At 53.2% G+C, this 14651-nt stretch overlaps 1 protein-coding gene across 2 annotated transcripts in view; it reads right to left on the bottom strand.

Annotated features, from left to right (window-relative positions):
• The window catches only part of LOC139082823 (uncharacterized), a 54733-nt gene extending 45348 nt beyond the window's left edge, over positions 1 to 9385 (bottom strand). For both annotated transcript variants that reach the window (XM_070615886.1, XM_070615887.1), the window contains exons 1-2: positions 9181 to 9385; positions 8929 to 9005 (exon numbers count right to left, since the gene is read on the bottom strand). In XM_070615886.1, the coding sequence (XP_070471987.1) occupies positions 8929 to 9005; positions 9181 to 9357 (254 nt within the window). In that variant the 5' untranslated portion in view covers positions 9358 to 9385. The remainder of the gene's footprint in view (positions 1 to 8928; positions 9006 to 9180) is intronic.
• Between the last annotated feature and the right edge of the window lie 5266 nt (positions 9386 to 14651).

Raw genomic sequence — 14651 nt, 5'->3', positions numbered from 1 at the left:
GCTCTGCCCTGGGCCAGAGGCCAGCTGCCGGCTGAGGGTTTGCCCATCTGGTGCTTAGCGGTGGCCTCAGTAATGGGGGCGTCTGCCCACTACTGAGTTGATACCGCCAGCCCGGCCTATGCTGCCCTCTAACTCCAAGCATACCTAGTGACTATCTCCAGCCTTGGTTTATTGCCTCTTTCAGAACAAACACACACATTTCAAGGCTCATATGTCCCCCAGACTCCCCAGTTTACACATATTACACACATTTAACACTCCCAGGGCAGTGGTTCAGCTCACCGCATTCGCCCAGCTACAGGGGTGGCCCGGGGACAGAGGCTGGCCGATGGGCACATGGCCTCCTCTGGGGAGATGGTTTCAGGAATGGCCAGGAGCGCCAGGGCTGACCAGCGGGATGTGAGGGTTTCTGAGGGAGCCCCCACATAGGAACACACCCCAGGAGGAAGGCAAGCAGGAGATGATGACAAGAGTGTCCAAGCCCCTGGATCCGGCCCCACTGAAGCCAGACCCCTGGGCTGTTCAGTGACAGTAACCATTAAAATCCCTTCTGACTTGAGTTTCTGTTCTCTGCAACCCAAAGACTCCTGATTAATACAGTCCCTCAGCTCTAGCCTGGCTTCCTGCCCCTCCCCAGATGTCCATGTTTCTTAAGTCCCAGAGCGTCCTGAAGCCCTTCCCTGTGCAGTGAGAATCCAAAGAAGGAAGGGCATGAGATTAATATTTATAGGTGTACAGATCCATTACATGCTTTATTACCTCACTGAATCCTTGTGGTCACCCTGCAAAGCTGAAATTATTGACCCCATTTTACAGAAATGGAATCTGAGGTTCAGAGAGGTTAAGTCATCTGCTCCAAGTCACACAGTTACTGGGAAGCAAATAAGGGGTTCCCTGAGAGCTCCTTGGAGAGTGGCTGGGCCTTGCAGCTGGGGGCGGGACTAGAAAAGGCTCTGATTACCCCAATACCTTGGCCCCCACTTCTGCTGGGCCCACCTAGTGTTGGGGAGTTCCTCTGAGGCACCCCCATCACTCAGCAGCCCTGAAGCTGGACCAAGGATGGGGAATCTGAGGGACTCAGGAGGTGCCTAGCCCGCTGGACTAGGTGAAGCCAGTGCTTCTCTCTTGGAGAGAATGGAGAGAAAATGTGAGGAAGACATCATGTGTCATCTCGGGCTGGCGAGCACTGCAAGAGACAGGCCACGAATTTCAGTGAGGGCCGTGATGATTATGCATCACTTCCCTTATTAACCATTCCAAACAGATGCCGGGGATCATCTTGACAAGGAATGAAACCACCGAAGCCAATAAAAAGTCTTGCAATTAGCCACACTTCGATTGGCCACCCACTGAGCTTCAGGGCTGCTCTATGGGACCCTTTCACTGTTGGGTGTTTCCACCCTCTGAGGTCAGGCCAGTGCACCAGGGTCAGGTGTGACCAGAGATAGGGAGACATGGGGCATCTCTGGGCTAGGCCCCAGGTCCCTGGAGTCCCCATGTCCCCAGCACATTCCCAGGAAATTGGAAACACAGGGGAGGACGGCCAGAACCCTTTGGAAGGGGTCAGTCCAGCAAGCCTGGCCCCCAAGATGCCAGGTGAGCTGGACCCTGAGCTGACACCACACCCACTGGCTTTGACCCCACCGCTCCAGTCTCGCTGGCCTTGTCCAGGCTCTCCTGAAATCCATGATGAGTCAATTTGCCAAACACAAATTCACTGAATAGTCAGTTTGTAGGATGACAAACCCATCAAGAGCACTCACTTCCCTTAACCTTTTAGTTTCAGTTGTCTGGGTTTCATTTTTGTCTTTAAAATGGCATTTGAATGAATGCTTAGTTTGCATCTGCCCAGCTCCTGCTGCTGGGTAGGAGGCCAAGAAGTGTGGACGGAAGGGCTGGGAAGAATGAGGTGACAGTATCATCACTCATGCAGGTGGCACTGGGCAGAGACTGGGCAGGAAGGAGTGGACGGTCAGCAGGGCAGTCATGCAGGATGACCTGAGGGGAGCCCCTGGGTGGGGCTGGGTCCTGGCTCCGGGAGGGGCTCCAGGGACAGTCGACAAGACCCCGCCCCTGGGTCTCAAACTCATTGCTGGAGGCCAGTGAGGCCCTAGCTGGCCGAAAAGGGGTTTGTGCTGCCTTTCTCGGGGGAGGAGGCTGGTCCCAGAGCCCCTGCTGCGGTTGAGCCTTGGGGAGAAGGGGTCAAGGGGTCGCAGCTGTCAGGGAGGGGAGGACAGCAGAGATTGGTGACCACACAGGCCTCCCACAACGGGACTGAGACTGAGGAGGAGGGGTCACTGGCCTTTCTGTCCCACAGTCACCAGGAGTCTGGCCCATCAGACCCACCTGCCCCTGGCCTTTTTTTTTAATTAAAATTTTTATTTTGAGATAATTGTAAATTCACCTGTAGTTGTTAAAAATAATACAGGGAGATCCTGTCTACACTTTCCCCATTTTCCCCAATGGTGACATCTTGCAAAACTATAGGCCAATATCACCACCACATTGCTGACATTGTACCGTCCACCATTGTAGACAGAGTTCCTGTTTACTCCTCCTCGTGTGCATGTGTGCGCACATAGATGTGTGTGTGCATGTGCGTGTTTAGTTCCATGAGGTTTTATCACATGTGCAGGATCATGTGAAAACACACGAGTTCCATCACCACAAGCATCCCTTGTCCAACGCCCCCTCTTTATAACCCAAACCTTGAGCTACCCCCTTCTCTGTTCTGAAATGGAGTTCACCAATAATATGATCTATCTACATACATATTTTTTAAAACAAAAATCAAGAGAGAAGAAGAGGAAAGTAATTGATAAAGAAGTGACCCGTAATTAGCGCGTTAGTAATGAGGACAGCTGCCCCTCAGGGCACAGTGAGGAAGGCAGCCCCCTGCCTCTCTGTGACAGCAACTACAGCCCAGATGGACACAGAGGTTTGCTGGTGACTCAGGTGCCATGAGGGACGCTGCCCTTGGTGACATGATGCTCTGAATGGTAACAGCTCTTGGCAGAGGTCCAAACATATCAAAGTCTGATCTTCCCTTGACTTTGAGAAGGGCAGTTGCATTCCTGTAAAACTCAACATATATTAAAATCACAGGAAGTGCACTACGTGGTTTAAATGTCAAACAGCGTGAGGTCCCAGGCTCAGACACTGACATGTGGATTTTCACTTTCATGAATATCTGGTGAACATTTGCAAGTTCTGGGCCGTGCAGTCCTTCCCCCGACACCATAGATTGTTGGTTTCCCTGTCCCCATCAACCAGACACCCTCCGTGGATCCTCTCAGAATACTCACCCACATCTCCACGGCCTCTGACGTGTGTGGCCCTGCTGAAGGTGTCTAGCATATACCCCCTGCTCCCCACATTGGCAGCTCCACCTGTGTCTGTCTCCCCATGGGCAGGGGCCGCTGTTCCCCAGGATCCATCCCAAGCCCAGTGTTGAACAGGTGCTAATAAATGTGCCCAACAGAATTGATCTGGATGGAGAGTCAGTCAAGGTGACAATGGCAAAGCCTCAACGAACAGGCTCCTGGGAGGCCTGGTGGATCTTCATCTCAGGATGCTCCAGGACCAGTCCTGCCAATCTCCCCTCTCCTGCCATGGGTTTGCTTCCTGCATGGGGACCCCACAGCAAGCAATGAGTCAGGACTTCCCACCAGATAGAGACTGTTGCTTCTTTCAAGGGCTAGCTAGTCACCATGTCCCCCAAACTGAGCCTTTAATTGGCTCGAATCCAGAAATGTAAAGCAGTGACTGGAAGCTAAACTGCTCCGAAAAATTGCCTGGGTGGTGGAGGCATTTCAGCAATATAGCACATATGTAAATGCACAGAACTGCTCTGGAAGAACCCAAGAAACTGGACACAGTGGTGCCCTCTTGGCAGAGGGACAGGGAGGGAGGCAACTTTGCACTGTGCACAGACATGTTGATGAATTATTTCTCAATTATATGAATAAATAAAGAACAACAAAAAAGGATGAAAGCAGGTATTACTCCTGTGATTAAAATTTTTTGAGAACCTACTGCATTCCAGGCACCCCCAAGGACCCAGCCCCCTAGGCTACTTATGTCCTGGAGCACTGGGTTCTGGGTGGGGAGCCCAGAGCTCCCTGTTCCCCCTGACCCCTGCCCTGGGACAGAAATTCTGACAAAGACAGTGGAGGTATCAGTGGGTGCCCAGCCAGATCCAGCCCTCCCAGGTTGATGCGGGGGGTCCTTGGGGCTGTGTGGTCCATCAGGAGAGGAGGAGGCTGAGCTTTATCACTCACGCCTGCTTTTATTCAAGAAAGGGTAAATCAAAACCACAATGAGATGCCACTTCACACCATGAGGATGGCTATTATTAAAAAACCAAAAAAACAAAATAGCATGTGTTGGCAAGGATGTGGAGAAATTGGAACATTTGTGCACTGCCAGCGGGAGCATAAAATGGTTCAGCTACTGTGGAAAACAGTATGAAGGTTCCTCAAAAAGTTAAACATAGAATTAACATATGATCCAGCAATTCCACTTCTGAGAATTTATCCAAAAGAATTGAAATCAGGGACCTGAAAAGATACTCATGTTCATAGCACACTCATGTTCACAGCAGCATTATTCACAATAGCCCAAAGGGGAAGCAACCCAAGTGTCCACTGAAAGATGAATGGATAAGCAAAATGTGGCATCTCTATACAACGGAATATTATTTAGCTTTAAAAAGGAAGGAAATTCTGACACATGCTACACCATGGATGGACCTTGAGGACATTATGCCAAGTGAAATAAACCACTCATAAAAGGACAAATACTGTTATGATTCCACTCATATGAGGTCCCTAGAGTAGTCAGATTCATAGAGATAGAGTGTAGAATGGTGGTTGCCAGGGGCTGAGCGAGGGGGATTGGGGACTTAGTGTTTAATGGGAATAGAGTTTCAGTTTGGGAAGATGAAAAAGTTCTGGAAATGGATGATGGTGATGGTTGCACAACAATGTGAATGTGCTTAATGCCACTGAGCTAGACACTTAAAAATGGTTAAAATGGAGCCAGCCCCAGTAGCCTACTAGTTAAGTTCCGTGTGCTCCACTTCTACTGCCCAAGTTTGGTTCCCAGGTGTAGACCCACACCACTCTTCTGTCAGTGGCCATGCTGTGACAGTGGCTCACATACAAAAAGAGGAAGATTGGCAATGGATGTTAGCTCAGAGCGAATCTTCCTTAGAAAAAAAAAGGTTAAAATGCTAAATTTTATGTTATATGCATTTTACCACAAGTTTTAGAAAAAGGTGATTGGTGCCTTGCCACGCCAGAGCCTGAAGGGCTGCCAGGAAACAAAGGCAGGGCCCTGCCTGGAGGTTCCCAGGCTGGTGGGGGAGAGAGATGTGGATAGTTGGTGACACCAGAGGAGCCTGCATTGTGAAAGGGGAGGACCAGTGATGGGGGAGCTCAGTGAAGGGACCAACTTGCCTGGGAGAGTCAAAAGAGGCATGAGTTGGGTCTTGAGGTCTGAGGTGAGGGGGAGAAAGGGCAGAGGAACCAGCATGGGCAAAAGTGTGGCAGTGTGAGCTCTCTTGCCAGGACTGTGCAGGATGGTGCACAGAGGGCCTCTGTGGCCTTATTTATTGTGTGTCCTTCATCTAGACTGAAAGCTCCATGCAGGCAGGGCCTGGCCGGGCCCATTTACAAGGATAGCCCCACTCAGCCTAGCACACAGACTATGTGCCTAATAACCACTGTGAGTTGAGTGAATGAATGAGTGCCCACAGTGACCAGAGTGAGTGAGTGAATGATGAATGAATGAGCAGGTGTGCGAGGGAGGCAACAGACCATCCCGCATCAGCTCCTCTGAGCAGCTCCAGGTCTCATACACTCACTGCAAACTCCCTATAGCCCAACTTTCCGTTTTCAAGTAGTAGAATGTGATGTACCCAGGAAGACACCGTTACCATGCCAAGTGTAGCTACAGTTGGAAGGGGGCTGGCCATAATGAAGACACCATTAATTAAGCTGCCAGTACAGTAATGACCTCGGTTGTTAGCAAGTTTCATTAAGTAACGGATTTGTGGAAGGCTCATGATTTCCCCCTCGTACATTAATAAATCTTCTCCACTTTCATCGTCGTCCTTTATCCCCTCCCTGTGCCACCTCTGTAAGGGACTGAGCTCCCACGGGGAGACCTGCCCGCCTCTCGACAACAGTGTCTAGATTTCACAAGGCTCTCTTGGGGGCCAAGAGGCAGAGGGGAAGAAAATGGAGGACAGGGAGGGGGGATGGAGTGGAGAGGCCCCCCGGCAGGGCTCCTCCAGACCGCAGGACCCCATGGCTGGCCATGTGCAGGGCCACTGGAGCAAGCCTGTCCTGGTCTGGCATGTGGCATGTTGGTGGAGGGATACTATTACCAAGTGTGCAGGAGGAAAAGCCATGTGATGCCAGGCAAGTCCCACCCCTCTCTGAGCCTCAGTTTTCTCCTTTGTAAAATGGGATCAATAACACCTCATTTTACAGCAGTTTGTGATAATCAGTGAGGCAATTGGCAGGAGAAGCCTCTGACATTGGTGACAATGCTACTGTGTCTCAAGCTGCCCTGAGAGTTAAACATGTGGATACTCAACTCCCCATCCTTCTTCATGCTGGAAGCCCTGGTAACAACGAGGATTGAGCAGCAGGTGCTGGGAGAGCCCCAGTTCTGGGTGAGGGGGAATGGGGAGCCAACACATGCTTACCAAGGGTCCACTGAGTAACCTCAAGCACAGCCTGCTCTGGGTCTCAAAATCCTTCTTTAAAAACACGGGCAATTGCTCCTCTCCAGCCACCAACTCCCTGGTCTGTTTGCAATCTCTGGTGCCCACAGGTTTGGTGGCAGCATGTGCAAAGATGTCACAGATGTCACAGTGCCAGACTGTGGGCGCCTGAAAGCTGGAGAAGCATGAAAAGACCGCAGGATTGGGAGGCAGGGAGTGTGGAGCCCCTGGACAGGTGTGCCCTCCCCCTGGTCCAGCCCCTCTCCCAGGCGAGTGGCTAAGACAGTCTTAGTCCACTTGTCAGCAAAGCTGCCAGGGGCCATGTGTTAAAAGGTGGGTTCCTGGGCCCCTGGCAGCCTGGATGAGTCTGTATTGGTATTGGGAGGGGTAATGGAATCTACGGTAAGTAATTGTGTCCCTGGCAACATCGTGATCCTGTAGGCTTGGGAGGCGCTGCCCTGGGAAGCAGCTGCATCCATGAACATTGACCAAAGCTGTCCATTAAAATCATATGGAGAACTAAAAAGATCCTGGTGCTTGAGGCCTCCTCAGACCTGTAAACCAGAATCTCTCAGGGTATGGGGGACTCAGGCATGGGTATTTTAAAAACTCTCCTCACGTGAGTCTAGTGTGGAGCCTGGGCTAAAACTCCCACCCCTAGGCTAGTACACTCCAAGTTTCCAGAGGGAACTATGCTGAGCCTCAGTTTCCCCATCTCTAAAATGAGGGTCTTAGTGCCTGTCCAGCCAAGGCTGCTGTAAGGATTCCATCACTGAACATCTGAGGCAAGGCTCTCGGCTGAGTGTGCAACGCAGATGTCACATTCCACCCTAACGACATCTTCCCTTTCCCCGGTGTTTAATAGCCCTGAGAGTTGAGACTTTCTCTACATCAGGCTCCTGGGCCCGGGCAAAGGTGTGGCAGGAAGGGGCAGCTGCCTCCGGAGGACCTATTCCAGGGATGGTGGTGGAAGTTCGTGGTGCGAAAGGATATACTATTTGTTTCCAAAAATATAGCTGAGGCCTTGTCACAGGGAGTGAGAAGCTGGCATGTTCTACTCACATCAACAAAGCAACCTGTGGGCTTTTCCCCTAAAAAAGCAAATGAACGTCACAGCAAACCACAGACACAGGCCTCCTCTCTCACCTGCGGGGCTCCCGTCTGGCCCATTATCGAGAGAGCTGTCCATAGATGGAGGAGAGTGGGTGCTGCTGAGCTACGGGCTCCACAGGCCCTTGTCATGGTATAGGGGGTTGTGAGGCCCTGGAGTGGCCCCCCTTGACGTCCCCTATGTAATGCTCCAGGCTTCCCCTTTCTAGTCCAGGGGACTGAGCCCAGCCCAAGAGGGTCCAGCTCTGCTCTCTGACCTACAGAGTCTGATGTCACTGAACAACCCCAGACAGCCCAGGCACTGGGCAAGTTGCCCAGGGCAAGTGGAGATATGTGGCTGTGTCTCAATCACTGTGGCCCCAGGTCCCAGAGGAGGGGTCCCGCGAGGCCAGAGACCAAAGGTTGCTCACCCCAGAACAGCACACCGCAGAGCCCCAGAGAGCTGCGAGGGAAGCTGGCATTCTCATCTGATGCCCTGGGAAGCCTGGCTTAAGGAGGCATGGCTTTCAGTTTCCATAAATACCCAGACCCTTGATGTCACTGCTCCGGGCAGACTTTAACAGCTTCTGATGCTGGTGTCAGGCCCAGCAGACAGGTGCTCTGCTGCTGGCCCACAGAACACCTGGATGGCACAGGAGGACACTGATGCCACCTTCTCATGATAGCAGGCTGGACCTTTACCTGTCCATGAAGGACACAGCATCCTGTCCGCACCTCAACCTTCCTGGCAACCCTCCATCAGGTATGGCTGAAGTGCCGGTCATAGATGAGCTGGGCATGAGAAGCTTCTTCCGAGTAGACATGCTGAGGGCTACACCAAATGCCAAAATGGCAGCAGTGGGTCTGGGGACCCTGTATATGGATTTGGGGGAACCTGCCCTCAGAGATAGGGAATTTCACAGCCCGATGGAGACCTGCTGACTAACAGCCTTTTTTCTCATGGTCACCACCAACAAACACCTCTGCTGCAGGGGACAAATGCTGGCATCTCTGTCCACCGAATCCTCACTTGGGCTCCAAGCTCAGCTGGGCCCCCTCTGTCCTCGGCCTCGAGTTTCAGGCATAAACCTGCCACATATACTCACAAATAGCGTCTTCTGCAAGCCATCCTGTCTGGGGGCAGTTTTCCTCTTCTCTTTCTCTCCTTCTCCAGCTGGGAAGGCTAAGTGTGGTTAGGGGCAATAGAAGATGCTCAGGCAAGAAGTGGAAGGGAATAAAATCAAATCAAGGGGCGAGTCAAATTCTTGGGGGTGAAGGGCTCCTCCACGGAGACTGGGATGGGAGCAGGGGGATGGCAGCAGCGGGCTCCGAGGGGGCCCCTGGCACGCAGCACTCACACTGTGCCTGGCAGGACGTGGAGTCACCATGGTCGCCAGGTTGGGAAGGGGCATCGGCCTCTCCGCTACGTGGGACCACCTTGGACTTTTGCCCTCCCACACATCCGGGTTGGCGGGGTGCGGGGAGAGAGAGGGGAGGGCTGAGGGAAGTCTGCGCCCGGTTTGCTCTGGCAGCATCCAGAGAAGGGGCGGGCGCGCGGGAGCCTTGCCCCAGCGCCCAAGGAGCAACACAGTGAGGCCGCGCGGGACCAATCGCCGAGGCGCTCGTCGCCATGACAACTGCAGCATCAGGCGGCGCCGCACCGCAGCGCCCTTGCTGCAGTCACCCACCAGACCAAGAGCGCTGGCGCGGGCGCCTTCCTGCCCTGCACTAGAAACCTGGAAATCTGTTGCTGAAACGCACGCACTGCCCCAGAGCCTGTGATGACGCTGCTTTCCAGGGTGACTTCTGTCTGTCTTTGGCACGTTTACGTGCGAGCCACGGAGTGCACTGGGCTGGCGCTCTGAAGTCAGGCCAACCGATTCCAAGTCTGGCTCTGCCTCCTAAGGGCCATGAGCCCTTGGGCAAGCCGCTTATCTTCTGGAAGCCTTGATTTATGCTACTGTAAAATGGGATCATAACAGCTACGTCACAGGGTTCCAGGAGGGCCCACCACACACAGAAGCTGCACAGGTGCATAGCTGTTACCATTTGTGCTGACCGTGTCCTGGGGCTAGGGAGAATTTCTGGTCTAGCTGTGGTACCCATTCATTCATTAACCCACGCACTCACCCATTCATTAAACAAACACGGAGGAGCATCATCCACATGCCCAGCACTGCTTTTGAACTGGCAACACAGTGGTACATAAGGCAAAGTATCCACCCTCATAGTGTTTACATTCTAAGGGGGAAATAGGAAACCGACACGTAGTCATATATATTTTTCCTGGTAATAAGGATTGGGATAAAAATAAAGCAGAAGGGAGAAAGGAGGGGGAGGGGCAGAGGGAGAGCAGCCATCTCATCAGATGGAGTGGTAAGGAAAGGCTTTTCTAAGAGGGCGCATGTGGGCTGAGACCTGAATAATGGAAGAGCTCGGGGAAGAGCATTCCAGGCAGAGTGAAGACCCGTGTCAAGGCCCAGAGGCAGAAATAAGCTGAGTGAAGACCCGTGTCAAGGCCCAGAGGCAGAAATAGGCTGAGTGAAGACCCGTGTCAAGGCCCAGAGGCAGAAATAAGCTGAGTGAAGACCCGTGTCAAGGCCCAGAGGCAGAAATAAGCTGAGTGTGTTAGAGCAACGCTGAGGAGACCAGTGTGGCTGGCGTGAGCGAGCCACAGGGAGGTGAAGGTGACAGGGTTCGTATCCATCCTCTCCTCTCAGATTCACTTTTCTTTCATACACAGATCTCTCTGCTTATCTGATGCTTAACTGATCAGAGTCTGTTTCCTTATCTGTAAATCAGGAATTCCAAACCTATTTCATATATGTGTGTGTATATATATATATAATTTTTACATTCATTATAATCCTCATGACAATCTCAGTGAGATGTAATATTATCATCCTATTTTACACAGGAGGAAACTAAAGCCAGAGGTTCAGCATCTGGCCCAGGGTCACAGAGCTGGTGGGTGGTATGTCAGGGCAGTCTGGATCCAGAGTCTTGGCTCTTGGCTCTTAAGCACTTGCAAAACTTCCTCACTGGGAAGATGACATGAGAGAATGGGTATGAAGGCCCTGGCCCCTGGTTGGCAGCTCAGAGGGCCATTCTCCCCTTCTTCCCACTCTCTCTGGACTCTCAGACCCACTGAATTTAGAGGAAGAAAGGATGCTGCATCCTTGAGTTTTGTTCCTTCCTTTACAGTGGAGGAAATAGAACTCAGAGAGGGCAAGTGACTTGTCTGAAATTGCACAGCAATGAGTGGTAGGATTGGAACCCAGTTCTTCTGGCTGCATGTCCTCATATGGAGCAGGAGTAGAGCTGAGGCAGCTGGATGACAGAGGTGGATGGCATCAGAACTGCACAACGCTTCCTGATGTGCATTGTGAATTGTGTTACTGGGGATTCTGTCTGCTTTATTCACTGCTACAGCCTCAAGGCTCAGGACTGTGTGTGGCACATAGTAGGTACTCAAAAACTATTTAATGAGTGAATGACTGAATCTCCTTACTTGACAAATAAAGTCGCTGGCTTTTTACTTGAATAATTCACCCTCCTCCTCTGCCACCAAGCCTGCCAGCCTCCCTCCTCTTCTCTCTCTTCCTCTTGGCCTCCTTGACAAGACCCTCCTTTGTGGCTACTACAGAAGCAGGGGCGGGGACCATGGAACGTCCTGGAATCCCAGCATGGGATGGGCCCATGATGCTTCAGAGAAGCCCCAGTCCCTGTGCTGCAGCCTTGCCCCAGCTGGCCTCTCTGACTCAGCCGCTTGCCTTTCTGTCCATACCTGGCCATTCCCCATGACCAGACCCACTGTCAACCTCCCTTTGGATTCAGGGAAACCAAGAGACGCCTGTGGCTCCAACATAGAAACAGTGACACAGGCACATTTGGGAAGTCTGCAGGTATTTTCCTGAGAAAGTCACATCCTCTGTGGGGGCCTAGGCCATTTAGATCTCCTGACAGGTCCTCTCTTTGGTCCAGGGCTCTAGTATGGAAGATGGACTGGCATAAGGCAGTTTGGGTGTGTCAGACTGGAGAGGGCCTGCAGGAGCTGGAGCAGCCTAGCCTGGAGCAGGGCAGCTGGGGTGTGGGGGAGGTCAGTGCCCCCAGGCCTTGCAGGCAGTCCTGAGACCCAGAGGACAGGGCTGAAACCAGGAGGAAGCCACGGGCAACTCCTTCTGGGGTCAAATTGATCTGCGCCATGCAGACTGCCTCAAAAGGGAGTGAGCTCTCTGTCCCTAGGGGTAAGCAAGCAAGGATCTAGCGGTGGCAGGAGAAGAAGACCTCGGGAGTGCCTGCCATCCCTGAGGACCCTGGATCCCAAGGATGTTTCCATGAAGTTCTCAGGGAAGTTCTGGGGTTGGTCCAGCCCAAAGTCACTGGGTGTAATACTCAGATATCCTAGTAGAGGGCAGCACTTGGTTGCTACAAAGTCCTGGAAAGGATTGCCTGCAAAACCCCAAACTCTTGGTACCCAGGGAGATCTAGAAAGGCCCAATGCACCTGGCTGCCCCCGAGGCCGGCCCCGAGCCCTCTGCCCTCCACGTTCACGCCAGGCCCACACCTTATTCTCCAGCTGCAGTGCCCTCTCCAGTCTTCCTCTCTGACAGCTCCAACACCTCTGCTCCCTCAGGCTTCTGAAGAGTCAGTGGTCCTGTCTGCTCTCCCTCCCGCATGCATAGAACAGTCACTGACATGGCCTTCAGGCCCTGCACACTCCGGCCACCCCTCTGGGCTCACCTCCCAGTGCTCAGCCCTTCTCTCCCTCTGCCCCAGGAGGCTGGCCTTCTTTCCATCTCACAAACAACTTCTTCAAGCTCCAAGGCCTTTGCCCTTGTTCCCTCTGCCTGGAACACCCTTCGCAGTCCCAGATCTGGCTCCTTCCATCAGTGAGTTCTTGGCTCAAACGCCACCTGCTCAGAGGCCCTCCCTGACTCCCAGGTAACATCCCTCCCACTCCTCAGGGTCTTGTCTCCATATGGGATCCTTTTGGTAGCATCTCAGTACTTGGGGGTATTTTAGCCTGACCCAGGCAATGCATGGCACCTCGGTGACCTCCTCCCAGGTACTGCCTCACCCCTTGGCGGCCCATCCAGCTCCTCACACTCAGTGACCCCGACCCGGGTCCTAATCTGACTGCGTACCTCAGCAGCCTCTCTCTGAGAGCCTGGGGAAGCCGTTGAGCTGCACCTGGTCAGCTGACATATCTCACCCTGAAGACTCTGAATTCAGCATTCACCAATTTCCATTTGTCTGTTTTCCTTACGTATTTTCACCCAAGACATTTTGGGGGCCTGTGTCTCATGTCCCTGTGGGGGTCTGTAGGCCATGCCCTGCCCTTTTTGTGCTCGGGGAGATCCCGCCCCAGGTCTGACAACAGAGCCCCAGGTTCAGCGTGAGCATGGGCTGGACACCGTCCCCAAGGAGGCCATGGGCCCCGAGAAGCTCAGCTTCTAACAGAAGAGCCATGTTTGAGGGAGGGGACTGACACTGTGTGGCCCTGTGGAATCGCTCATGCTGACCCTCAGGCTCCTCCTCTGCTGAGTGGGGCAGGGATGGCACCCACCTGCTCTGAGGCTTGCCAGGAAGAGGCACCAACAGAGGAGCAACCCGGACCACTGAGATGGGGCTCAGGGCAAGTTGCTGCAGCAGCCTCTTCCTTCTCCTCAGGCCCATAATACAGATGCAGAAAGTGAGGACCAACAAGTTAGGGGCCCACCCACGGCCATGCTGCTGGGCAGATGGCTACAGGAATAAACGCAGGCCAACTGGCTCCAGCAACCACAAGCTCTGGGGCCTTCTCCCAATGAGTCCTGCAGCTGCTAAGCTGTGAAACCTGTCATAGACCACATGACCTATCTGGGCCTCTGCTGGAAATTTAGGGATAGTGGGAGAGTGAGTTCAATCATTGCTTCCCCAGGTGGGGGATGCATGTAGATGGTTCATGAATACAGACTTCAAGGACATGAAATCACACCCTAAGAGAGGCAGTCTTGGGCTCAGAAGGGGCTCTGCTGCAGCTGCTGTTTACCGTGGTGGTGACCATGTCATCAGTGTGAGGTGGACCAGGACCAGGCCTCACCCTCTGAGCACCCACCCTCTTCTCCACCTGGCTCTTGGCTCACTGCAGCTCAGTAAAGATGCTCCACAGTGAATGAGTCAGCAGCTGCCTCAGTCCCTGCCCAGGGCCTTAGCTGCAGCGTGCAGTCCAGGCACTCACTACCTTCCCCAGAGGTGAGCCCAGCCCAGCCTGGTCCCTGTCCTTCGTGAAGCACCCCTGTGGTTCCCAAGGTGTGGTCCCCTAACCGAAGCATCGAAGCATCGAAGGGGAACTTGTGAGAATGGCATGTCTCAGGTCCATCCCAGACCTCTGGAACTAGAACGGGGGTCAGGGCCCAGCCCTCAGGTGGGAACAGCCTTTCCAGTGATGTCAATGCCACCGCATTAGGGAGACACCACTTCAGGGAGGCAGCAGCGCAGGCTTTTGCTGCAGACAGAGCAAAGGATATTTTAGAAATGCATTCCCTACTTAATGCATGCCTGGCAGCTTCTCAGAGGCCAAGTCCACTTCCTGCTTGGTGATGATCATTGACACCCCCGCCTCCCCAGCCATCCGGGCTTTTTCTGCCACTCCAAGGCTCCGGGTAGGCCCAGTGAGGACGCTGAGGACCCAATCACCAGCCTTTTAGGAACTGGTGCCTGTGAATGAAGCGTGGACGTGTTCTTGCAGGGGATGCTGAGCGAGCCTTTCGGGGCTGGCAATTTGCAGAGCACCCTAGATGTGGCAGGACAGTGTGGGTCTGATTGGCAGGGGAGTGGGAGGTGC

Source organism: Equus przewalskii, chromosome 4 (genome assembly GCF_037783145.1).
Source record: "Equus przewalskii isolate Varuska chromosome 4, EquPr2, whole genome shotgun sequence".
NCBI classification, from domain to species: Eukaryota; Metazoa; Chordata; class Mammalia; order Perissodactyla; family Equidae; genus Equus; species Equus przewalskii.
Note: the sequence above shows the minus strand (reverse complement) of the source record. Positions and strands in the feature narration are given on the sequence as shown.